This window comes from Oryza glaberrima, chromosome 8, assembly GCF_000147395.1.
Source record: "Oryza glaberrima chromosome 8, OglaRS2, whole genome shotgun sequence".
NCBI lineage: Eukaryota > Viridiplantae > Streptophyta > Magnoliopsida > Poales > Poaceae > Oryza > Oryza glaberrima.
The window spans coordinates 14,346,429-14,373,097 of record NC_068333.1 but is presented as its reverse complement, the minus strand read 5'-3'; the positions used below and the strand labels follow the sequence as shown (position 1 = coordinate 14,373,097).

At 42.6% G+C, this 26,669-nt stretch overlaps 3 protein-coding genes across 3 annotated transcripts; 1 reads left to right on the top strand and 2 right to left on the bottom strand.

Moving 5' to 3' along the window:
- The first annotated feature begins 7,065 nt into the window (after window positions 1–7,065).
- LOC127781256 (protein ELF4-LIKE 4-like) lies at window positions 7,066–7,621 on the top strand. Its single transcript, XM_052308188.1, has one exon. The coding sequence runs from the start codon at window positions 7,066–7,068 to the stop codon at window positions 7,522–7,524; it is 459 nt and encodes a 152-aa protein (XP_052164148.1). The 3' UTR covers window positions 7,525–7,621.
- Window positions 7,622–10,732: 3,111 nt separating this feature from the next.
- On the bottom strand, window positions 10,733–13,650 carry LOC127781121 (protein ELF4-LIKE 4-like). Its single transcript, XM_052308027.1, has 3 exons — window positions 13,237–13,650; window positions 12,507–12,566; window positions 10,733–11,458 (listed from the first exon to the last, which is right to left on the bottom strand). Exon 3 carries the CDS (start codon window positions 11,431–11,433, stop codon window positions 10,999–11,001), a length of 435 nt encoding a protein of 144 aa, XP_052163987.1. The 5' UTR covers window positions 11,434–11,458; window positions 12,507–12,566; window positions 13,237–13,650; the 3' UTR covers window positions 10,733–10,998.
- A 3,185-nt stretch (window positions 13,651–16,835) lies between these two features.
- On the bottom strand, window positions 16,836–19,819 carry LOC127782633 (multiprotein-bridging factor 1a-like). Its single transcript, XM_052309902.1, has 4 exons — window positions 19,570–19,819; window positions 19,090–19,173; window positions 17,360–17,442; window positions 16,836–17,246 (listed from the first exon to the last, which is right to left on the bottom strand). The coding sequence occupies exons 1-4, from the start codon at window positions 19,709–19,711 to the stop codon at window positions 17,127–17,129; spliced, it is 429 nt and encodes a 142-aa protein (XP_052165862.1). The 5' UTR covers window positions 19,712–19,819; the 3' UTR covers window positions 16,836–17,126.
- Window positions 19,820–26,669: the final 6,850 nt, after the last annotated feature.

The following is a 26,669-nucleotide window of genomic DNA, read 5'->3' as shown; positions in this document are numbered from 1 at the left end:
CTCGTCCAGTGATGCCTCGATCTTGACGGTCTTGTCGGGGTTGGCACTGGAGAGTGGAACGATCTTGATTGCGCCGTCTGGCTTCGGCGTCTTGTTTGTTTTGCTCACTTTCTTGGGTGGCTCAGCTGTGGCGGGTGGGTTGGGCGTGTGCTCAACCATGTCGAGACTCCGCTTATCGCACTGCACCGCCAGCTTTGTGTTCCCCTGAATAGTGATTGTTCCCTTCGGCCCGGGCAACTTGAGCACTTGGTACGCGTAGTGAGATGCGGCCATGAACTTCGTGAGTGCAGTTCTCCCGATGATGGCATTGTATGATGTATCAAATTCAGCGACATCAAAGGTTATCTGCTTTGTTCGGAAGTTGTTTGCTTGGCCGAAAGTCACAGGCAACGTAATCTTGCCCAAAGGCTTGGACGATGACTGAGGAGTAATTCCATGGAAGGGTTGATCAATGGGCGTCAATTCGCTTCGTGGGATCCCCATCGTGTCCAAGGTGCTAGCGAAGAGTAGGTTGATGGAACTGCCGCCATCGATGAGAACCCGTGCGACCTTGATATTCTGAATAGTAGGCTCGACCACGATCGGATATCGTCCTGGGATAATAGCAGTCTTGGGGTGGTCTTCCTCTGAGAATTCGATCTTCTGTTCAGACCACTTCATCTTAGGCGCAGCCCCCTGCCATGTCGAACAAACTTCACGCTCCACTTTTTTATACTCTCGCTTTGAGGGGTACGCCGTGGAACCTCCGAAGATGTGTGAGACATGGAGATCAGAGTCTGGGTATGCTGAGTCCGAGTCCTGAGCAGCTGCATCAGCGGCCTTCTCGACTACACGTACTCGCTTGCCCTTCTCCAATGCCAGTTGCTTTGTGAGCGACATTTTGAAAACGAAACAAGCTTCTAGGGAGTGCTTGTCCGACTTGTGTATAGGGCACCATATTTTCTTCATGTCGTTGCCTTGCGGGTCTGGGTGCTTGGGAGGGTCTGCGTACTTTGCTGCGAGGACTTCCATTTGAGCTTTCCTTTTCCCACTCTTGCGACTCTTCTTCTTGCTTGACTCAGGTGCGTCCTTGGCTGGTTTCTTCTCTCCCCCCGTCTTTGGCTTGTCGTTCTTGCGTCTCAGTGCGTCGTCCGCGTGAGCGTATCGATTGACAATCTCGAATAGCTTTCGAGCAGTTGTGATTCATCTTGTTGCCAACTCCTGGGTGGTGTAGCGATCTCTGACACCAGTCTTGAAAGCGCGGATCACGGAAGCGTCGGTGATCTCGGGCATCGTATTTCTGCACTCATTAAAACGCTAAACGTAGTCCCTCAATGATTCGCCCGGATTCTGTGTCAACGCGTGCAGGTCGTCTTCGATCGCGTGGCGCTTGTAAGTTCCTTGGAAGTTAGCGATGAACTGCTGCCACAGATCTGCCCACGAAGGAATCGAGTATGGTGGGAGGTGGACTAGCCATGAACATGCAGATCCTTTCAACGCCACCGGCAAATAATTCGCCAACGCGTTGTCGTCTACTCCGACAGCGTAGAGTACCGTGGAATAGACCTGAAAGAATTCTTCTGGGTCGGTGCTCCCATCGTACTTCTCTATTGCTCCTGGTTGGAATCTCTCAGGATTGAAAGCTCTACACCCACTGCCGGGGGCGGTGGGTTGTCGGCGATCGTATGTCCTCTGTGGATGTCTATCTGACGATGAGGATGATGACGATGACGATGAGTCACTTGGTTTCGGTGTATGATTACGAGGATGACGTCCGGGTTCTCGAGAATCCTGTCGTCGCTCCCCATTGTTGTACCGGCGCCGATCTCCGTCGTCATCATCATTATGGCGGCGTCCTCGACTAGTATCGCCCGGCATCCGCTGTTCGCGGTCATCACGTTCGTGGCAATTGTGGCAGTTATCACGGTCTCGGTTCTCGCTCGGGTGTCCTCCTCGCTCTTCGTTTTCCTGACGTCATGAAGAGACGCGATGTCGAGAACGATTTTTGTTGTCTCGCGCGCGTCGTGCTTCTCGGCGGCCATTCAAATGGTCACGGAGATCGCTGGTGCTGCGAGGTGGAGGGGTGGCTTGACGAGGTGGTGCCCGCTGCCCAGGTAATTCGCCATTGGCACCGCTAGTTGGCGGTTGTTCTGGTAGTACTACGGCGGCGACCTCCTCGAATGCGTTGCTGAGGTTAGCCACTGATTCCCGTAGTCGTTCTGTCCACTATGCTAGATCATCGTTCAGAATGGGATCATAAGGCGTTTCCCTCAGTATTGTGTTGATGGCCCTGATGTGCTGGGCCAGTGTAACCACTTGATCCTCTGCTTCCGCGTTAGCGCACGCAGACGTACTGGTCCCATCGATAGCAAATACATCACGTGGTGTACTAGTAAACGATGAGCCCTAGTCTTCGAGCAAGTGTAGAACTGACGGCTCGTGGGGATCGATGTTGATTACCCCAACGAATCGGTCTGAGATAACTGTCACTCCTTGTTCCTTGTTCGCATCTCTAAGAGAGATTTGTGACTGCTGGACCTTAGACGGTGACGTCCTCATGGCGCTGAGAAGAACCTTACAGCTTGAGAGGTCGTGATTCTTTGTCTTGTGAATAGGACAATAGACATCACGGGTTGGAGAAGTACGTTGAATTCCACGCTCTTTGCAGGCACGGATCTCAGCTTGTACGTCGAGAAAAACCCAGAAAGCTTGCAAGGTGTGTTTCCTGGTTTTGTGGATAGGACACAAGGACCTTGTCACCTCGGAAGTTGTCCTTGTCGGCTTGTGACTCTCGTCGGAAAGACAAGATTTGGCCACACTAGGATCCTTCTCGGGCTCAGATGTCGTCGATGTTCCGTTCTCCACTTCTGCGGGAGGATCCTTCGACATGGAGTCGTCCAGGGTTGTAACCACGGCGTTCTCGCTTTCGGTCATTGATGGACCAGTCGAGACCGGCAACGTGGTGTAAACCGGGAAGACGATTTTGTCGACTTGAGTCCACACCAGCATTGTTGAAGTAGAAACTCCTTGGTTGATGCCGGGGTTGACGCTGTTGTCGACGAAGCTTGATGACATAGTAGTAGAACCTTGAGCACCAAGTTCCCCTACCTGGCACACCACTGTCGACGGGGGATACCCGTAGACCGGATATAGAGGGTATTGGGGTACGCTGGTATGAGGATCTACGTAGTATGACATCAAGCTAACAGGAAACAGGGATTATACTGGTTCAGGCCCCTTGATAGGTAATAGCTCTAATCCAGTTGGTATGGGATTATATAATGGAAACCACAGATTACAAAGGGAATAGCAGAACTCGATGATACCGACGAGACCGTAGTCGAGTTGGTTCGACTAGATCACCCGGCGACTTGGCTCCTATAGGCTCTGACTTCGTAGGCTGTGGTGGTTGTGTTGGCGGTGAGATTCGATGCCTTAGGTCCTCCCGGGGGGTCCCTTTTATACCGCGGGTCAGTTGGTCTCCAAGTAGAACTCAGAGACATCGGACCCCACACGATACAGTAACGACCCAGTTCTGTCCGAGTAGGACTCCTTCCATCCGTGGACTCCGTTTCTATTACGTGATGAATTTCCTTAACGTGTACAGGAAACATCCGTATACGCGCAGGTATACCATATTAGTATACGGCATACATCTAAGGGTAGAGAGTATACCTTATCTGTAACCCTGACAATTGGTTTTAGTCAATTCCATAATTTGTACTTATTAAATTTAATATTTATATAGACTCATGTTTTTACCCCAACAAACGGATTTACTTCTATTGTCATGACAAGTTACTTTCCTTTTGTTTTAAGTTACTTCTATATATGCAAATTACTTTTCAGCTTTATTGAATTTACTTTTATATGTCTAAGAAGTAATTTAATGAAATCTAAAGGTAATTTATATATATTGTAAAAAGTATTATGTAAGTTTTCATTAAAAAAATATAATCATGTGATATCTTGTTATAAAGATTTAATTGTTATGAACACAACAGTGTAATCGGATCGTAGATCAGATGAGTAATTTAAGAGAAAAATTTATTTGAAGCATAGTTGGTAGGAAAATATTTCTCTACTTATTTAAGTAGATTCTTCCGGTCAATGCCCCGTCGCTAGCAGTGGCAGTTCCAAAGGGCGGTTCAGGTGATCCCTGGACCACCCTAGAATTTTGCCCATGAGGACACCCCCTGAGCTGTGCTAGGGTTAGGGAGAGGCACAGACAACCGCCAACCATAGTCGCACGCATTGCTGGCTGGCAGCTGCCTCCTTTGTCTTCGCGTCCCGACTCCGACTCTGACTCCACCTTCGCCTCAGGCTTGGCACGATGGTCCCGACACATCGCCTCCCCGGTTCCCGCCTTTGCCTCCGCGTCGGCATGCCACCTCCCCATCTCCTGCCTCCCTCCTCAAGTCCTCCTCGGCGCCACCCGACTCCGCCTCCGCCTCGGCGCCGCCTCTATGCCTCCTCCAGTCCCCCACCCCTGTCGGGCAGCGCCGGTACGCCAGTGGGAGGCGGCTAGCGCCTATAGGCCGGCTGCCTAGGCGCTTGGGCCCAGGTGCCCAGTCCGGCGGTCGCCCCCACCCCTTGGAAAGGGAAGAAAGGGAGGCATTGAAGCGACGCCGCCATTCTGCCGGCGGCCGGTGTCAGGTCCCCTCCCTCTCCAGCTCTCCTGCTGCCCGACAAAGTTCAAAGGTCAGTAGACATTTCTTGTTGGCTTTTTGCAATGTTGCCCTATGCAGTAGTGAGTAGACAGTAGTAGTGTTAGTGAAAAATTGTTGGTTATGTCTTTATTTTGTGGTGTAAATTGCAGTGAGACATGAAAAGGAATGGAGACATTGCATCACATTTTTGGAAACATGAAGCAAAGGTGAAAAAAAGGCATATCCTATTGATGAGGAAGTTCAAATTGAAGAGGAGGAGCCACCATTGGTTGAGCCACAAACTCTTGGATTTATAAGATATATTACTACATTTCAATTATATTTTTACTATTTTTGACACATTTTGTTAGAATAGATGTCAAATATACTAGTCCTATTTAGCTACAGTTGGACTTGGAGTTATAATAAATAGTAGGGGGTGGAGTTAAAGTCAGACTCTGTAACTCGGCATCTCTCTATTTTAGAGAGGGGGGCACCACTATGTAACCATGGTGACTACAATGTAGCGTAGACACGCAGGGAGATGATGGCGGCGAGGCCATGGACTCGTAGCAGCTAGGTGCTATATTGGTTAGGGAGGAGCACCCATAATCAGAGCCCCGAGGATGGGATGTAGGCTTCAGCTAAACCTTGTTAACAAATATCGTGCGTTCTTGTGTCGTCATCTAGCATGTATTTGGTGGTCAATAATTGAAGCGATCGAGAAAAGGTTAGTCGTCGTTCCGCTATATCGACTAACTTTTATAGCGAACGTCTTGATGCGATCTTCCAAGAAAAGTTTGATGGTTCAGGGCTCGATATTTGATGCATTTACATAAGTTTGTTTTAGTTTGATAAAATTTGCCATAAGACACTCAAAAGTTATGGTCTTTGTTGCTAGGCACTGTAAAACGTGATATGAATCTAGAATACCCAAAAACCAGGTAATTTGCCGGGAATGTTATTTTATCATTTTTACGCTACATAGAGAGGAAAAAATTTAGAAACGACTTATTTGCCCCAAGGCCAGCAACTTGTAATGGCCTCCGCGGCTCCGCCGAGGACATTGTCGCCGCTGCCTCCAATTTTTAGGTTTTGATCAAGAGGGGATTAGAGCACGGAATGTGGCTTGGGTCTGGTTTGAACCAGACCCAGCCGTGTTACAACTTGCTAGCCTGAGAGGCAAAATAGTTTTTTTATGGGATTTCTTTCTCCATTTGACTTGCTCGGAAATAACAAAATAATAGATACAGTATCCCATTGCAAATTACAGGTATTCTTTCATTGTACAGTCGTGTCATGTTTTTTTAGGTGTCCAACACGTTTACGTGTCCTTCAGCAAATTTTGCCTTTTAGTTTTTTAGGGCACAATGATGCCTTTGTGCCTCCAAAACAAGTGCATTTACTATGACACTCACACCCATTTTCACAATAACGCATGGCTCAATTTGGATTAATGACTTTTATGCATGCCAATTTTGACATAGCAGGGTTGTAATTCAATTAAAGATAAACTATTAAAAAAAGAAACAAACATATCAGGGCCACGTATGCATCACAACCACAAACGATCGAGTCGACAATGATAGAGTGAGAAATGCTGCATCATGGACTTGTCAAGTCAATGGAAAAATGGATGGATGGATGGGTGCACAACGCATGCAGCTGGTAAATAATTAGGTAAGTTTCATGTTTGGTGGCAATTAAGCTTCAGTTGACATTTGCAGGAAAAATGAAAGCAGCAGCTAAAATTGAACAACTGAATTCGTTCGAAAGTACGGCTGTATATACTATATGGATGATTGTATATGTTCATAGATGGATAGATAGATCGCGATCGATGGCACGCAAGTTGCAGGTACCAACAGCACTAGTATCTCTGGTCGAATTAATCGATCGATTGATCTGCGAATCATAATATTAAGCTCAAGTCCAAGTCAGCAACAGTGCAAAAACATAGGCTACCACAAAAGCAAAGCCATCCACACGACATATTTCAATCCAGATAAAAATATCAGCCCAGCCCGGCCCTTTCCTCGGGATAGCCCACGCCACACCGAAGAAGGTATCAAGCCAAGCCGTACCACACCCACAACCGCAACGCGGCCACCTACCATCTCCGTCTCGTCCACCCTACTCTAACCCCTGATCTCCTCCTCTTCCCCAAAATCTCTCTCACCTTCTGCTCCAACAAAATCTCTTACTTCCCGTGCCTGAACCCTCCTTGGAATCCTCCTATATAGCAGCAGCAGATCAGATCTTCGACTCCTCCAAGGTACACTTCGTCTCTTCTGTTGCCCTTCCCCATTCCCCAAGGGAGATATTCTTGATTTGGCCATATAGATCTAGAGCCCTATAATCTCCCCCGATGTTTCTCCTCAATTCGAATCCCTTCTTTCTTTGCAGAAGTGAACAATCAATCCGACAGGATCTGGGGATGATGGAGGAGGACAGCTTCGTCAACAACGATGTTGGGGAGGAGGTGGTGGTTGCGAACGGTGGTGACGGCGAAGGGGTCGGAGGGATGGCGAGGAGCGACGACGGCGGCGATGGCGGAGGGGGGAATGTGGTGCAGGACCCGCCACTTAGCTTAGGTGAGGTGCGAGGGATCCTGGAGCAGAACCACACGCTGATCCAAGAGATCAGCCAGAACCACAAGGCCCGCGATGCCGATCGCCTCACCCGCAACGTCGCCCTCATCCGGGATCTCAACACAAACATCGCCCGCGTCGTTGACCTCTACGCCAACCTCACTGGCTCCTCTCACTCCCACACCACATCTGACGTTGCCAGCGCCACCAACACCAACGCCACCAATAGTTCCTCCCCGTCCGCCGCCGCCGCCACAGCTGAGGTGAGCAAGCAACCCCACACCACCGACACCGACGCTAAGTAGAGCACCTACAACTCTAGCAATTCGATCTCTTCTCCTTTCTTTTATGTCTAGAATTTTAGATTTACTGAGCAACAGGAGGAGAGGAGGTAGATTTGGAATCCTGCTAAACTTTTTTCTCTTAAATTTCCGTTTTCTTTCTCTCGATGTAATTCAGCGATGAGATAGACATGGACAACCGTAAACACCCAACTTATCAGAGATCAAAGAAAGATGCAGACATGGTAACAATGCCATGCCAGCACCCCTCATTGTAGTGAGAATGGTAGGGACTTTTCCGACCGTGCCAATGCAAATGGTGTATGGTTTTTTCAACCAAGTATACTGATTTTATTCGGAATTTATATATAGTTTGTTATATCAGCACTCAGCAGTGTTACCTGGACACGAACATCCGACTCAGGACTTGCGTCTCCAATTTGGCACAAAAGAACTATAGATGAGAATCCTTCTTGGAGTCTCACACGGGTGTTAGACTCAATGTTCAACATAAATTTGGATATAGGGTGTCCGATTCGGTAAAAATTTAGGAGTCCAGGTAACACTGTATATCAGAACTGTGAACCGATTCATCTGTGGAGCTTTCAGTCATACCATAATTGTTTATTCTGATATCTTAATGGTATAAAAGGTTTGTCATGCTGTCATAATGGTATAAGTGGAAACGGATCAATAGAGATTTATTTCATTGAGCTAGATATATATATACTAGAAAATCAGCTTGGCGCGCTGACTATATGACCATCATGTCTTTATCTTATATGCCCATTAGTCAATGGCACGTACATATATTTTAGTGAAATATGAATTTGCTAAAGGAGCTTCAAAGAACCTCTTAATGTGTTTTAGCTTTCAATGTGATAAGTATCTATAATATTGTATAATATTGTAGTGAAATGTGTTGTATTTTGAAAACAAAACATTTTTTTTCTTTTTTCCTCATCTATTTATTTTTCTATTAGTGACTAAATTAATGAACCTGTAAAGTAGTACGATGGAAAATACATTTAGTGCATAATCAGATTAGTGAGCTAGAGGTTGGGTATTGAAACAACCGATGAATAATAAGAGAGCAGATTTCTATCTCATTCTAGTTCAGATTTGAGAAAGTTCTACACTTCCCTTCCTTAACCTCTTCTCTCTGTTTTTGATGCAGCACAAATGAGTTTTTCTCCTTTTTTTTCCTATTAGTAATTGCATGATTTATCTCAGTTTTTATGATGCCATGTGGTCCAATCACAATCCGATAAAATTGCCGGCTTGAGAATAATAAGATATGCCGTTTTCCTACGGAATTTATGAAAAATACCACAATATATTGGCAACTCATAAGAACGAAACAAATGGCGTGCTTGGTTTTGATGCATTTACTGAACTTTTTTGTATGGTGTTGAGTGAGAATGGTTTTAGAAGTAGACAATTTAGGTGTGGAAGAATATAAGACAATGTTTGATGTTCGGTTGGTTACTTTAAAATGCTAAAATTTGTTGTGGCTGAAAATGGTAGCAAACCAAATAACCCTCAAGCCTTAAACTTAACCTTAACCTCTTACATGGTTAGTGTTGACGCTATGCTACTGTAATAATGTATTTTAACCAGTGACCCCTAGCTTAATTTGAATCTTTGACAATAGTTGTATGTGAAGTTAATTTATAACATAAATAAACATATGATTCTGGTTTTCTTGTTGCTATGTGCCATGTTTTTATTTATGTACTGCTCTGTCTGTTCAGATAGTTCTGTTCCAAAAATTCTGATATATGCGATTGTGGAGAAACGGAGGTAATTGCAATTTGCAAATGCAATCTCCGCCCAATGATGTGGTGTAGGGTCAGTTAAAAGGAGTGGCGAGTTGCACGTACGCTTGCATTAGAAATTTAGAATATCGTATCTTCATCATGGATGAAGCTTGCTGTTTTATTTTTTTTCTTTGCGATCAATCCACAAACAGCGTTTGGCACTTTGGCCTGTTTTGGAAAGAAAAGAAAAGAAAAGTTCATTTATTTTTCTCTCATCTTTACGTCTTGATGTTTGAATTGCATCCTTAAACTGCAATATCAGATAACTTGCAATACCGATATACCTGACGTTTCAAGGCAGAATAGTCCCTGATTTCCATCAACATGGGTCAAAGTGGGACCTACATGTCATACACACACAAAAATACCTTCCACCCCTCACTTGCAGACCACCCGTGAGCAGTCCACCACACTGATACTGGAGCCACAGTTGCCAACGCCGTGAGATGGAATGTGGGAGCGGCTATTGGGGAGGAAGGCGACAAAGGCATGCTGCCAGTGGAGGAGAGGGACGACGGAGCTCAAGGAGGATAGAGAGATAGTCGTTGCTATCATCGATGAAGATTAGGTCGAATGCGTCGGCGGCGCAAGGGCACAAGCAGACACGGTGATGTACTCGGCCATAGCAGCCATAGCAATGGGGAGTTGCTGCTGCTGCTACGACGGCTCGTCCTAGAGGAAGGTGGAGCAGGTTTACCCACGCCAAGAACATGCAAGACGGTAGATCTTGTCAGTGGTGGCCCCGTCCGTGCACCGTCGCCGAGGTCTATTGAGGTAGGATACCGAAGAGGATGGCGTTGGTGGCGTCACCTACCCTCTCCAGCCAAGCTTCACCCCTGGCCGCTCCATCTACCACTTTGGCGTAGACAAAGAGAGGGGAGAAGTAGAGAGAGATGGCAAGAGGAGAGAATGAAAGGGTGGAGAAGCTGACATGTGGGTCCCACACCCGACTCGGCTAGGTTGACTGTAAGCAACTCGCCATGTCTGCACTATACTGCTCTATGATCTTGAGTACACTAAAATTGAGGTACACCGAAATTACAAGTTAAAAGACGCGTTACACAATTCAAATTCAATGTCAAGATTATGGACCTAAAGTGAACTTATATTCCATGAAACTTCCATGTTGCTGAATAAGCGTTTTGTTGAGGCGAGCGAACCATGGATTGGTTTTCAATAACTCGTCATGGAGAAACATTTTATTTAACTGGATGAGAATCTCATGTTACTGCAGGAGAATTATATGATAAAATGGTAATTCGCTTGTGTTCAGATTACACTGTTGATATAACGAATTGTGTGCAAATTCCAAATAAAATCGGTATACTTCGTCAGAAAAACCATCGACCATTTCCAGTGGGGCACGGTTGGAAAATTCCCTAACATTCTCACTACAAAGAGGGGTGCTGGCATGACAGTGAAAACATCAGTCTATCATATCTGCATCTTTCTTTAATCTCTGACAAGGCAGGTGTTTACTGTTGTCATGTCCATCTCAGCTCTGAATTACATCAAGAGAAAAAAAGATGGAAAAGAGAAAAAGAGTTTAGCAGGATACCGAATCTACCTCCTGTCCTCCTGCTGCTCAGTAAATCTAAAATTCTAGACAGAAAGAAAAAAGCGAGAAGAAATGGGGGCGAGAAGGAGAAGAAATCGGATAGCCGGAGTTGTAGGCGCTCTACTCGGTGTCGGTGGCGCGGGACCGCTTGCTTGCCTTGGCTGCGGCGGCGGCAGAAGGGGAGGTGCTGTTGGTGGCATTGGTGTTATTGGCGCTGGCAGCGGCAGTGACAGAGCGGGAGAAGGAGCCGGAGAGATTAGCGTAGAGGTCGACGACACGGGCGATGTTGGTGTTGAGCTCCCGGATGAGGGCGACGTTGCGGGTGAGGCCATCGGCGTCGCGGGCCTCGTGGTTCTGGCTGATCTCCTGGATCAGCACACGGTTCTGCTCCAAAATCCCCTGCACCTCACCAAAGTTCCTCTGCAGCAACTGCACCACCTTCCCCCCTCCCCCACCGCCGCTCCTCGCCGTCCCCCCTACCCCTCCGCCAATGCCGTTCGCAACCACCACCTCCTCCTCCCTGCCGCCGTTGCTGATGACGCTGTCCTCCTCCATTATCCCCTGATTTGATCGCTCGCTCCTGCATCAAAGAATGGAATTTGAATTGAGGAGAAAGATTCGGGGAGATTGTGAGCCTAAATCCTACCAACAGCACACACATAAATATACTACAAAAAAATCAAATTTTGGCAGCACCACCTCTGCAAAAAGGACACTAGAGACTAGACTAACCAAATAATCATTTCAACATAAGACTAAACAAGCTCACAGGTACAGCAGCCATACACACATAACCATGACTGACGATCATTAATGTTTCGCTTGCAGCCAAAGCTCAAAAGATACCAGCACTTCAGCCCTACTTGATTTAGATTATCGAGTAGATTGTTGTTGCGGATTATCTACTCTAATATAGGGGTAAATCAAATATTTCGAGAAATAAACTTAACATATACTGTAGCTTAAAACAGGTGGTCTACACAATGTGGTAAAAGTTTTTTGAGAAAAGTGTGGAGCAAATAATATGTTTAATAATCCAGTGAATAAGCTTAAATATTAACTAAGCATCTAAAGTAGTGATAAGGTTGCATAAGTGATATATAGTGGTCTCATATGGAGCTACACCCGTTCCCCATGCATATGTTGGCTTCAACTATTACCTAACAAGGAAAAACATCAAAACAACAAGCATGAGTACAGGATTCAGCAAAGCATATGAATTAAACAGTAAACATCACATAGGAACTATTCTATTGCCATGTTAAACATTTATCATACTCCAAATGCAATGAATAGCTAACTACATGCTCATTTGCTCATGTCATTACTTATATTGGTATTGCTTGGGTGAATGCCAGTCAACATTCACCCTCTTTCATAACATAGAAAAGTAGGCCCATATGCCCACACAAGGTGGGCCTTCTTCATACCATAGATGCATATAATGCAAATGCATTTAACATTAAATGCCGACTTACTCCATTTTCACCTTGTAACCGTTATTATACCACCATAACATTTCCATAACTTCGTAACAAGCATTAATGGTACAGAAAGAACAAGAGGCGGCATCTTGTGACATTATAATTTATAATCACCGCCAATTTACTGTTTAACAATATACTTGCCTTAACCGCGTGAAGATGAGCGATGGGTGGAGGTTTCCACTCCTTGATTTGCACCACGACCTGAACATTCATCAAATAACATTAAAAAAACAACTCAAAACAGGACAGGATGACAACCAAAGAGAACAACAATCGTGCTACGTGCAACCTGCTAGAGCTCTGCTCTCAAAATCGTCACTTAACACTCCGTCCAAAGTAAAATACTTTTCAGGTAATAGACTAATAAAAGTTCGCTAACTATTCGTTATTAGCCGTTGTCCCTAGTTTGCTTAAAAAGACTCTAGTTTTAACCGATGATTGCTGTACTGTCCAAAACAGGACAGTTGCTTCGCAAGCACATAACCGCCTCATTCTTTCTCCAATTCCTGCAACATTTGGTTCTGTGAAGACTTTCTAGTTATGAGCCCACATAGCCATCATAATTTATAAGGGAAAGACTGAAACTGCTACATGTGGTCATCAAATTCTAAACAGCAGCACTCCCAGGGGCTTTTCTCCCAAACCACCTGACCAAAAGTTTAAGTTCTAATACTCTACGGAAAGCTTAGAGAGAAATCTACAACTTCCATTTAGACCAAGAGCCCCGATTCCCCATGAATAAATCCCAGATTTCGAAACGATATATATCAGCTCATAGGTCGCAAGAACAGATTCCAATCAACTATTTGATGTCTAAAAAACCTTGGTTCCTAAGTGTAGGTAGTGCAACTAGGGACTAACAAGAGCTTACCCTGGCAGCAAGAACCACAAATCGAAGGAGGATCTGACGAAACCCACAGAGAAATCCCCGAATTCTTCCCTTTCCCCGTTTCTTCTCTTTTTCTTCTTCCTTTTTCCCCCCTGTGTTCTTCTTCCTTCTCCTTTTTACTCCTCTTCCTTTCCCCCCTTCTCTTCCTCTCTCTCCCTGGTCAGGTGGCCGATGCGGGCGAAAGCAGAATCAGCAGCCCGCGGTTGAGGGCGGCCGGCGGCTGACGGCGGAGACACACGGCGACGAGGGCGACGGCCGGCAGCGAGGGAGGTGGCGGCGTGAGGTTGCTAGGGTTTGGGTGGAACCGGCGAGCACGCCGACCATGGGGGAAGGGATCGGCCTCCACAATGCCCTCGGGATGCCCTCTTTAACCTTCCGTTTTTTTTCTTCTCTCTTCTATCTTTCTTAAATCTAACGCCCAAATTAATCTGATTACCATGAAATCAGAGTAACTCTAATTTCATCAGAGTATAAATACACAAATAAAACCAAAAAGAATTAAACCCTAAGGTGAATCTAGACACACATATGTCCAGATTCATCTCTAGGGTTTGATTTTTTTTTGAGAGAGAGAGTACTCAACTAGATTGACACGACCGTGTTTCTTGATCGGCGATTCAAGCGCTCTAGCGTAAAAAGGAAAAAAAAACATGTTTTAGCACTTTCTCGTTAGAGTTATTATATGATGATATCTTCTCTAGGAGTGAGCAAGGCAGCGCAGCTAATGGAATGTACCTTGTAGGAATCAAAGATCTGATCCACCCAGGAGGATTCCAAGGAAGGGTCTGGTAACAGGAAGTGAGAGATTTTGTTGAAACTAATGGTGAGGAGATTTTGTTTTGTTGGAAAGGAGAGAGAGATTTGGGGGACGATGAGAACGGGGTTAGGGCAGAGCGGATGAAACGGAGTCAACAGGTACCAGTATTACGGTTGAGATCGCGGGGCTGTGCTGCATGGTTTCGACGTACTAGATAAAAAAATACAAAATTGTATCAAGAGCATAATGCATGAAAAGAAAAGCAAAAGAAAATATTGATTATAGATGTCTAAGGTTTAACGTTGGTTGTATACCAAGATGGGAGGGTCATTTGGAAATTTAGTTTAGCATTAATGGTAGGGTTACCCGCTTACACTAAGTTTTAGAATAAACCCTAAAATAGACATTAGTCAAAATTCATTATAATAGCACTTCACCTATTCTTAGGACCAGAAGATAAGAAGGATGGTGACATTTTCAAATGCATGATCCTCTTAACCATTAGAATGGACTTTATTGAATCCACCCTTGTATTTCACTTAGAAAAGGTCATAGACTAAAAAATGTATATATACATATTATACAAACTTTATACACGACTTCATTTAATGAATAGGCAAGTACAATATGAGTATATAAAATAGGCAAGGGTTTATCTATATCCGACAGATATGGATTCAGATTCAGATAGTACATGCAGATTCGGAGATAGATGTGGTATTGACAATATACGTGGGATGCGAATTATTCGCCATTTCAAGCGGATTATCCAATAGATGTTTTAGTAGACTATCCAGCCCATGCATCCACTCTATTTGGCCTATTTCACATAAGGCAATCCATCCATACCATCTATTAGTTAATCTAAGTAACGCACTCTCTTTGTCACAACAAGCATAACACAGAGGCATGAGGCGCTAGCATTGGCACCATGCGCCATGGTGAAACATGCAAAATGGTCTGTTGCGCCGCAGACGCCTCCTAAGGTCCTCAGCTTCTCCCTACGCCGTTGATTGCCACCCTCCACCGCCAACGTCGTCTCTCCATCTCCTCCTCCTTGCAGAAGTCCACATAAGAGAATTCGGAAATCGGAAGTACTCGAGGTGAAGAGAGTCATGCAGTGGACGCTACCAACCCTACATTAGATCAAACGTTTGTGGACCCCACCCACCTAGGGGTGAAAACGGTACGGAAACTTTCCGGATTCCGGACTTATTTTCGAAAACGGAATCGGTCGGTCGGAATTTTTTCGGAATTTTTCGGAAACGGAAACAAAATCGGAAATATTTTCTCGGAAACGGAATCGGAAATGATAAGGGCAGTTTCCGTCGGAACTCGGAATCGGTCGGAAACTTTTCGGAAATTTTCTCGGAATTTCTGGAAATTTTCTCGGAATTACCAGAAATTTTGTGACTGAAATACCCTGGATTCTTTTTTTAAGCGCTAAATAGTGAATACCATGGTGTTTGGCTGTTATTTTTTAAAAAAATATTTGTTATGCAAATCTAAAATTACATAAGAATATTTTTTTCCTACATTGGGATTTATCAACAACATTACTCTTTCAAACATAGATAACTTATTCAATTGGATTTATCAGTTTGAGGGGTTTTTTTATTCCGATAAATTTTCGTTACCATATTCGCGCCGGTTCATTTTCGCTCCGTTTTCGGTTCTATAATATTCGATTCCGTTTTCGTATCCGAGGTTTCCGATTCTGATTCCGAAAAAAATATGAAAACGAAAACGATAAAGATGGTTTCCATCCGTTTCCGTACCGTTTTCACCCCTACACCCACCTACCCAATACATAAGGCCTGTTCGGCTGCCATTCTTGCGGCAGCACTGCGGCTGCAGCGCTTGGTTGTGTGACCGTAGCTGTGCTGCTTGCAGCTGCGATAAATGGTAGCCGAACAGGCCCATAGAGAGCATGAGTGAGGTGAAAATCACCGAGAGTCACATTCATCCGGCTTTCAAGGTTGTAAGCAATGATAGTATAAGAGTTAATTCATTATCTGCAATGCATCCTAACACTACGATAGAAAGGGATCCTCTAGTGTAGACTCCCCTCTGACATGTTCATTAACATGTGGGTTTATGAGTCCATGGACCCACACATGTCACTGACCACATCCCTCTAACTTCACGTCAGAGGATCCCTTTCCTCTACATTGTGTGTCGGAGATTGGTTGTGTTTCTAAGGCTATGTATTTTTCCTTACCTTTCCCAATTTCTACACTCTAGTTTTCCGCGTGCATACTTTTCAAACTACTGAACAGTGTGTCTTTTTTAAAAAAATCAATTGAAAAGTTATTGTAAAAAATTAAACTAATCCATTTTAAGGGTTTTTTAAAAAAATAATAATTAATCATTACACTAATGAGCTAACTCGTTTTTTATGTGAGAGAAAAAGGTTCCCAACTCAATCAAACAAAGACAGCCTGATGTTCATGCTCAACGTCTGACCTGGTTTGTTACAAGGGAGAAATCACAACGAGACGAATGCCATATAGAGAGGTATAGGATGCAGAGACCTGTTTAACATAGTCCTATAAGCTAATAAATTTAATTTTCTTCAATGCTCTTACTAAAAATTGGAAAATAATTAAATTAAAGAACTTGCTTGCAACCACGAACTTGGTAAACCATACAATTTCACAATCATGCATTCCATACAAGACCCCAGAACTGAACTGGAACCTCCAAATTTCAGTCAAATCCGTTCATTTAACACAACCAAGAACACAATTTCAACTGCTGAATGCTGATCACCATTGGCGCAACTGGACAAGATAGCCACACTCGAACAGCATGCACGAAAATATATCAGTTGTAAACAGCCAAAGAGATCATTGATATTTTAATAAACATCATGCATAAACCACGCAGGTTATCAAGTCAGTTTTAAGGTCCAGCACAACTCTTGCACACTAGGGACTATGACACACAAAGAGCGGCAGCATTACAAGGTTTGCGACAACATAATAGTTATTCAGTATTCACTCATGCACCAACAGAAACATCCTGCATGGTATCAAAAGACCCAGCATAGGTTACGCAAACATTTTGGCTTTGGTTGCTCCAACACTATGCTTCAGGGCCTAATAGTAGAACATTATTTCTTGCCGCGCAGCTTTGTTCCAAGAGCCCTTTCAAGCTTCCCGATGATCTGCTGGTTCGGAATAGCTTTACCTGACTCGTACTCCTGGATCACCTGGGGCTTCTCATTGATCATCTGTTTGCAAAACACACCATATTTTAGTTGAAGGTTAGCGTATGTGCGAGTGGCTGTGGTAAAAGTTAATGTAACGCTAGGAAATTCTAAAATTGTATGGTTGGACAGGGCACCTGTGCAAGCTGTGCCTGGGTCATCTTCTTGTCCAGCCTTGCTTGCATGAGGTTTTTCTTCAGGTCACTTGAGACACGCTCATCTAGCATATGTTGAGAATAACAAGGGATTAGAGAACAGTAGAAATAATGAAAAGGACAAGCAAGTCCAAGTAATAGATTGAATTTATGCTTTCTCGGGGCTAAAATTTGGAGATAACACAAGGACCTGATCCATCCAATGAAATTCCATGTAAAAAAATCATCTTTTAGCAAAGAACAGACAGTCAAAATTCCTGTCTTCAGGCAATTATATCCGATGGATGTTTAGAATGCCCCATCATTTGGTTGTACGATTGCTTTTGCACCCATGGTAAATTTTCATTTAAGATGTAAAAATGTTCATATCAAATATATCTTGTTTAGGCGCACACAGTGGCATATAAAGTCAACATAGCTCAATAAAATTATGATATTGCATCAAAGAAGATTATCTTCCATTTAGCTGTTTGATTGCTGTAGATCAGCACCATCAAAGCTACAAAAACAATTATAGAGCGAGCCCATTGAATAAGCAAACTTACGATCTAAATATGGGCCCAAGCTAGGAAGTAGGATCTAAAGTTACACCCCAGATTTGTAAGGCTGAGACCTTATAGTCATGCAAGATATAACTGGAACATCATCTCATCACCCTCATCGTTCAAAGTGGTGGTACTGACCTATCCCATCCAATCCAATTACATGTCACACCCAATACAAGCATATATATATCTCCAAGTTACGTGACAATCTTTTTTGGAGCCCACCAGCATCAGAGGTATATATCAGAGGGTCAGAGCAAGTGCTTAGAAGTATATAGTGAAGATTCAAATAGAATTCAGGTGCATTTTGTTACAAACTACAGATGCAAATATTCTAACATGAACAAATGTTAGCAAGACCAAATAACATGTAGAAAAAAAAAACTAGTGATGTACCAACTAGGGGATCTTGATATGCACAACATGGAGTATATACATATGAAGTTCCCGGTTCCGATTTGACCATTCATGCATGGTGCACATACAGACACATATATACTGCTTGTGAAGCTTGCAGCATCCATGAAGATGATCATAAAAGGATGTATCAAGAAGACATAGGTCCTTACAGTACATATTCAGCAAGAATTTGAATAACAAATGTCAAGGACCATCTTAGTAGTATGATACTCATTGTTCACAGAAAATCAATATTATTAATGGAATCCAACAACTGTGAAATAACCATGGAAGAATTTAAGCAATTTGAAGCAAGATTGTCATGAAGCGCAAATGTACACTTCAATCAGGCCATCAATGAGGTGGAAACATTTAGGAGCTACAAAACTAGACAACATCATATATCTATGTAAGTTATATATCAATATATGCTTAGAACATAACTATGTCATGAGACCAATAACCTCGAAAGAGAAATTGAAACTTAGTGATACATAGTGATTGTTCAAACATAATCAGGGCTCGTCAGTGACAAATACTCTTGACAGAACAAACAGGGCATTTGGTAAAACCTAACCTAGTTCATAAAGAATTGTTCTTGTGCCCCCAAAAATTAAAATAAAATAAGACCACATTGATCAACCTCAGTATCCAACAGAAGTTTTTTTATGGTCGTATAACTTTTAGGATAAATAAGCTCGCAAGTCGCAACCAAAAAGATTATTAGTAGTTAACAAATAAGATGATACGGGCTTGAAGATGACTCACGGGCAAGGCTCTCGGTGTCGTCATCCAGCCGCTTGGTGTTGAGGGATGTGCCACTGGACGCCGCCTTGTTTGTTCCAGCGTTATCTGTGCATAGATCAAACAGAAAGAATCAATATTTAAGCGAAGACCAGAATAAAAGAAGGATCTTTGAACAACATATAGATCGAACAAAACCCTCAAAATCAGACATCAACTCCGCCCAAAAAAAACGAAATCTTTTTTCCCAAAAAGAGTCCATCAGTAATAAGCCCAAAAACCTATAACCTAAAAAGAAATCAACAGAAAACAAAAACGAACTCCCCAAACCGAATCGATCGATTCCCTCTGCACCGGAGCGGCAGGGATCGATCAAATCCAGAAGAAAAATCGCACCCAAAAAAAAAAGAACCCCTTCGATTCAAAGAAAAGGAGAGGGAAAAGCGAATCGAATCAAATCAAAAGAAAAGGGTAGGAGGAGGTGGGGGAGGCAGTAGTACGCACACTTCTTCATGGTCTCGATCTCGGCGCCGGAGCGGCGGGCGGCGTTGACGGCCTTCTCATCCTTCTTGGCGGCGGCGGTGGGCGCCTTCTTCCGCACCACCACCGGCTCCCAGTCCTGCCTGATCGGACCAATCCCGGCCATCTCGACGAGACGACAAGAGGAAGAACAAGATGAACAAAGAAAGGGTTAGGGGATGAACGAACAAGGAAGAAGAGAAGGTTCTGGAGTCGCAATTGATGGGCACACCCCCCACCCCACCCCCGGGCCGGGATATTATATCCACTGAACGCGTAGAGTCCGTGACCCTGACAGGTGGGGCCCACCTAGCTTTGGGAATCCACGGTGGGACCGGCACGACAAGTCTGTATCCTGTTTTGTTTCTCTCTCTTGTTTTTTCTTCTTTCGTTAGCAATTCTTTTTTTTTCTTTTCTTTTCTGAAATATTGTTCGCATAAACACGAATACACTTATCTATATGAATACAACAAGTACACTTTATTTGAGCCAGTATCTTCGAACTGTTGGAACTGAGGGACTGTTCAGATTGTAGCCAAAATAAACCTTAACAATATTGCCAAAATATATAAGAAATGGCATCAACCATTGTCAAGTTTTGGTAAAATTTCTTATATATTTACCAAAGTTTAGCAACAAACTAAACGTGGTATGGCTAAAAATGGTATCAATCTGACCAGCCCCTAAGCATCATGTTTTGAGATTAATAAAACCATTACAGACATCTTGTTGTCGATATAAACATTATTTACCTATTAAAGAATAGTTAGAGATGAATACAAGTGGCCAAGATTGAAAATGAAAGTCATAAGTTTTGTCTTCGCAAACAGTTTGGTTTTATCATGTGCTCATGATCAAGTCACGGGTCATGGTAAAGTCATAAGATATTGTTGATGCCCAAGGGATAGAACTTGACATGTGCAATTCTAATTGCGCAGGATAATGGTTTCCTTAGCATGAGCAGTGATAATAATATTATTAGTATTCAACTGCTATACTCAAGTCATTAACATTTTTGTTCATAAAAGTGGAAAGATGCTTCCGTAACCATCAAAAAAGAGAAAAAAAAGAATCGAAAAAGAAATTGATTCCGCAAGGAACTTCTACACTGGCGTCGGTAGCAAAGGAAAGAAAAGCCAAAAATTCAAGAGAAGTATAATAGAATCTGCTTTAGGCCACTTTTCGTAGGTACCATTAATTTGGGCCAGCTCTACAAATCTGTTTGGGCCAAGCTGAGCCAAAGCACAAAGGCCGAAGAGAGAAGGAATAAATCTACTTCACCTCCCTCAGCTCTTGCTCCTAATTGAATCGTCTCCCTCAACCGTAAATACCGGCTATAACATCTCCCCAATCTTCGAAAACCAGATCAAATCGAGTTCCTCGACTGTTTGGGTAGCGGTTTCGTCCTACGTGGCTCTCATATGGGAGTCATCGGAGCTAGTGAAGTTCGTCGGCGTCTAGTGACATGTGGGTCCTATGAGTGACACGTAAGACAAACCCGCTATTCAAACAGTCTAAGACTCGATTTGCTCTGGTTTTCGAAGATTAAGGGGGCGTTATACCCGCTATTGCGGTTGAGGGCATGAGTTGAAGGATGCAAAATAGACTTATTTGAAGAGAGTATTGGTCAGGCTCAAATGCCATTATTGGGTTCAAGGCCCATAGCAAAGTAGCTGACAGTACCACAAGTGAACAGCCGCCCCAGTCGCAAATACAGTAACTAGATGATGCCTCACACTTTGCTGCAGGATATATGTTAGATATTGGAGAAATGATGAAATGGTTTAGATTGAAATATTATAAAAATGATGATTTAGCATGTATGTGTTTAGTTTTAAAATGAAATAAATTATAGATATAATTACTATACGAAAGTAACCGCGGAAGTATATATAGGCCAGCACAATTGAACGCGGTTTATTTAATTATCAAGTCTTATCATCAGCTAAATAAAGCATTAATCATGTTCTGATTGGCAAGCTCATATTGCAAGCCCGAAATTCCTCAGTTCTCCTCGAATTACACGATTCAAAGTACAAAGAACGTGTCGAATGAATTCTTTTTCTTTAGACCAACAATGCAATTTTTACTCTAGGTACAAGATATACCTGTATACTCCATCTCGAATATATGCAATTCTTACTCTAGGCAGCGTATACGTTACCCTGCTCAATCATGACTCAAAAAAAGTTCCGAGAACATGCAATTAACGCAACAATTAATCATGTTTGTCATTAGTAAATCAAATACAATATCAACCACAATGCTTTGAGTAAGTAATAGCTCTTTGTTTTCAGAAAATCCAAGTTTTTCTCACACTTGAAACATCAAGCTATTAAATAAAGGTGTAGTTAATTACCTGGCGCTATTCATCTCATCCCGAAATCTGATGAACTTGTAGATATGATTGCTGCACTGGAGACGGCAATAATTTTTCCAAAAACATTTGCAAAAAGAAATCAATAGAGCGAGACAATGATGTGAACAAATAATATCAAGAAGCAAGAAAGGGCAGAACTTAAGGAGTGCAGTAAATAATTCATGTACAGAAATCAATGACCATATGGTAATTGAATGACCTTGGATGGGAACATTTTTACTTTCTGCATTGGACATTGAAAGATCATTGTCTTGTGGTAGCCCTGGATGAATTCTACTCTGTTAAAGCATAAACACAAATCCCTGTAGCAAAATCAGAGCAACTTTTAAAAGCTTATCTCAGTTTGAGCAACACATCAGATGCGCGGCTAGTCACCCCCCTCCCCCACCGTGCGACTGGACACGTGGCGTGCGGAGAGGGGGTGGGGGGCGAACGGTGTGATTTCCTTTCTTTTCTTTCCCCACTTCTTTTTGGTTTTTTATACAAATTTTGTATACAAGTATATAAACTTTGTATACGTGTATATGTTGTTTTCGATTTTTTATACGCACATATACAAACTTTATACACGTGTGTATACATATAAACTATATATATTGTATATAAATACATATGTATATATTTTATATACATATGCATAAACTTTGTATACATATAGAGGGAGATAGGAGAGATAGAGGGGGGAAACTGATCGTGCGGTGGTGCAAGCACGCTACCACCCGCGCATCACCCCCCCCCCCCTCCCTCACCCACCCAGTACAAGCGTGCCTAAAAAATATTCTCTAGTAGTATTCCCTCTATCTTAATATATGTACAATATATTTGTTTAAATTCGAAGTCCTACCACATGTCACATCAGTCCAGATATATAGATTAGCATGACCTGTCTTCTTAGCCCTGTAAAAAGAAGATGGGGGAAATCGAGAGAGACCACTACTCCCTCCATCCCACAAAACCTAATCTAGATAGGGATTTGAAATAGAGAAAATCTCTTAACTACTCATAGAAAACTCGTCCAATTCCTTTCATACCATCAATTTTTACTCGATCCTCTCCATATCCTCGAAATTTCTCTTTGATCCCTTCTATGTCTCTCCCAATAGGTTTCTTTATTTTTCCTTTTATGTGTGGTTGCAAATGCCCATAATACCATTGTAGATGGAGGAGCGACAGCTACATTGGAAAACAATTGAAAAAATGTTGACTGCACAGTATGTGTATTTCATGAGACTAAATTAATGAGTGTATAAAAAATTTATTATGGTATTGAAAAAATGCAATACTTTGAACCTTTTGTTTTGAAAAAAAAAATAATAGTATCAGGAAAATCAAAGTAATTGTCTATATGGTCGTCATCAGTTTCCAACATACATGAAATTGGTTCCTCTATAGAAGAAGTTCTGGTACATTTACATTAGAATACCAGATCTTTTGGCTATTAAACCTCTCATTATACAGGATGATAGAGAACAATCATCAGGAAGCAAGGACAATGGAGAAAATCTATTGCAGAACATCAGGAGCATCCATACAAAAACATTAGGACCATTGACAGCACCAATTGACAAGAAGGAAATGAAAAGAGCACCCATACAAAAATTTCTGAAATAAAATACATCTGGATCATTAAGAGCATCAGGAGCATCGTACAAATCAGTAGCATCCTGTATAGAACACTTCATATCATGCACACACCAAATTTCATTTCCACCATACATACAGAACAGTTCATATCATGCACACACCACAATTTCATTTCAATAACCAAACCAACTTTCCATTCCATACACAATAGTGCAATCGACAAACCAAATTAACTAAATAGTACATCATGAGCATAATGACATAAGGTCCATAACAGTGCATCACTACATCATGATGAAGCAATCCTTACAATAGCAAAATATGTGAATGTAGCTATGTCTACAGCACTTTGTTGGGCATCACAACAGCAAAATCCATTAGCCTCCACAAGATAAATTTAGGGGCGAAGCCAAGATTTATGGTTAGGGGGGTGTGGGCAGGGTGAACAAGTCATAAGTCAGAGTAAGCAATGCCGATGACAAAACAAGATATCATGTGTTCTGCTATAAAAAAAGCTTGAATCTAGCTCTTTAGTTGTATCATTGGATACTTGACAGTTTGAGACTTGAGGCACCATGCTCGACAGCGAGATGCAATGGGAGGACGGAGAGACGTGTGAAGCCGAAGCAATGAAGACGATGAGTTGATTTGCATTGTCTCTCCGTCTCTTTCTTATTAATTAATTAACATGCTAATGCGCTAGTCAGTATAGCAGGGAAGGGGGTCGGATAGGGGGGTGTTGGCCCCCTCCTGCACCCCCAGTAGCTGCGCCCCTGGATAAATTGACAGTACCGAAATAAAACCTAATCAGCTAGCCATATCTCTAATTTACTCCATAAGATTTCTTTTGCAACTAGTGCCCATTGCATGACTCTTATTTCTGTTCCTTGTGCCCATAGCTGGCATGTCAGGAGCACCAGAACATAGTGGCTTTCCCTTATTTTGCTCTTGGCCTTTTTCCATGCAACTAGTGGTGTTTGCTCTCTAAGACATGGTAGGATTACAACCATGTTAGATGGCTCAGGTTGGTTGAAACCAGTAAGTGTTCTTGGTTTGAAAATGAGAGCTGTGAATATATTGCATAGAGCGTTCTTCAAAAAAATATATTGCATAGAGCAACATAATACCAGCAAATTGACATAACTGATCTAGTTACTTACCTAACTAATCTACTTGAACCTGAGGTATTGTTCCTTGTCCTACTGTCCTCAATGAAATGAATGTTTTGGCTATGGAAAATGAATTTTTATGTACCTAACCGATCTAAATCCATTATAGAATGAAATAGAGAAGTTTGGTTAACCTAGGAGGATATGACGGTTATTAAGTACCGATTTTGACTGTCAACTACCTCAATAAATGAAGGGAGAACTAACATTTCTTACATGTATATTATGTAGTCCCACTTGTCTTGGAGAAATACTATGTATGCAAGGAATAAACAAATAAAATAAAGTTGAAATGAGCCGGCATGCACCACACGTCAGTCAAAACCGACCTAAAGTGGAGCCAAACCATCCTCAACCGCCATAGGAGCCCACATGTCATACACACAATAAAAACGGTGGCCAGAGGCGGTGGAGGTAATTCGACGGAACTAGCCTTGGCACCTCTAACCGCCATCTTCCACATGGCGGCTCCCCATAGGCTCTCAATGACGGTTACAAGTGAACCAACGTTGGAAACCACCATTACAACCATCATATGCAGGCTATACAAGTAGAGGAGCTTCTCACTTCACAACACATATTTCAAGGAGCAATTCTCTCATTCCGTACTCCCTCCTTCCAAAAGTCTAAGACCTATTCCATTATTTGGTTTTTTTCCAAAAGTCTAAGTCCTATTTATAGTCACTATGTGCTAAATTAAATTGTTGATTGGAACCCAAAAAGACATTTTAGTACTTATTAGTTGCATGTTCATTGGTTTTGTCACATGGTGAATGAGTTAATTGCTTCTTAGTCTTGGTGCAAAAAGAAATATGACTTAGACTTTTGGATGGGGGAGTATATTTTATTCTCTCTAGTAATTATGGAGTTAGACTTAGGGCCTATTTAGGGGAGTTTAAGATTCTACTAAGCAGCTGCTTGGTAGCCAACTTCTAAGAATATGGAAAAGCTAGGTTTCCTAGCTTATGGCTTCTAGTTCATTTCTTGGATTCTACATCTATAACTTCTCAGAATCTGGACCAAAAGCTGAATTGTTTGGAGGAGCTTTTGATTTTGGGATAAGCTGCAGCAGCTAGAAGCTCTCCCAAACAGGCCCTTAGAATAGTCTTCGGTCCTCTAGTCTTCACGGAGATTCCGGTATGTCTTTAGTACCTTACTCTTCTATTAAGACTATTAGTGTTCATAGTTCATATATAGTCCATTAGTCATGTGTTCAATGAGTAGATTATACTTCATCTATATGCTTCACCTAATTAGGCTAGTCGATCTATGCTACAATAACGGTGCAATGATCTTAACGGATTGCACTAGTTCTAACTTGTCCACCAAAGGGTGGGAGTCCTGGAGAAACTAGTGACATTATTTATTAACATAAGCATGGTGTGTATGTTAGTTAGATGCCATTGGATGTGGGTATGCCCCCACGGAAAGTGAGGTAGGCAACAAGTGGTGATAGCTCTGTCCGTCCGTTGTATTCCTCCACGTTCAGGTATGATGTAAGAGTTCGTAAAATTTCACAACCACACTGGCAAACCAGTATGGAGTGGCTTCTCGGTAGTACCTGGGTGTCTAGAATTAAGTTCTAGCCTTGCAAGCATGTATGTGTTCAGTGTAAACTAAACATTAATAATATAGAAGTACATATGAACCTTGGCTTTCTATAGTTCTTCTCCACTGCCTAGTGTATATTTATAAGAGATAAATCTCCTGTGTGTAATTAAACCCATTATCATTTATCAATTAACCCATATTTAGACTATGGCGGCGAAGCAATTATTGTTTGAACTATATCTTTACACCGCCACATTCCCCGCAGAAATATAAATACGGTACCCTTGGAATACTCCTAAGTGAAATGCTACATGGGTATCCGTGCGCTTGTTGATTTATCTATGGCCATAAGAAATACCAACAAATATTTATAGCATGTTGCCAGGAGAGGCACTGGTTAA

Coding starts and splice junctions, on each gene's coding strand:
- LOC127781256 (XM_052308188.1), top strand. CDS start 7,066: ATGATGGAGGAGGACAGCTTCGTCAACAACGATGTTGGGGAGGAGGTG.
- LOC127781121 (XM_052308027.1), bottom strand. CDS start 11,433: ATGGAGGAGGACAGCGTCATCAGCAACGGCGGCAGGGAGGAGGAGGTG.
- LOC127782633 (XM_052309902.1), bottom strand. CDS start 19,711: ATGGCCGGGATTGGTCCGATCAGGCAGGACTGGGAGCCGGTGGTGGTG. Junction 19,174..19,569: donor GATCGAGACCATGAAGAAGT/GTGCGTACTACT, acceptor ATCTATGCACAG/ATAACGCTGGAACAAACAAG. Junction 17,247..17,359: donor CCCAGGCACAGCTTGCACAG/GTGCCCTGTCCA, acceptor TTTTGCAAACAG/ATGATCAATGAGAAGCCCCA.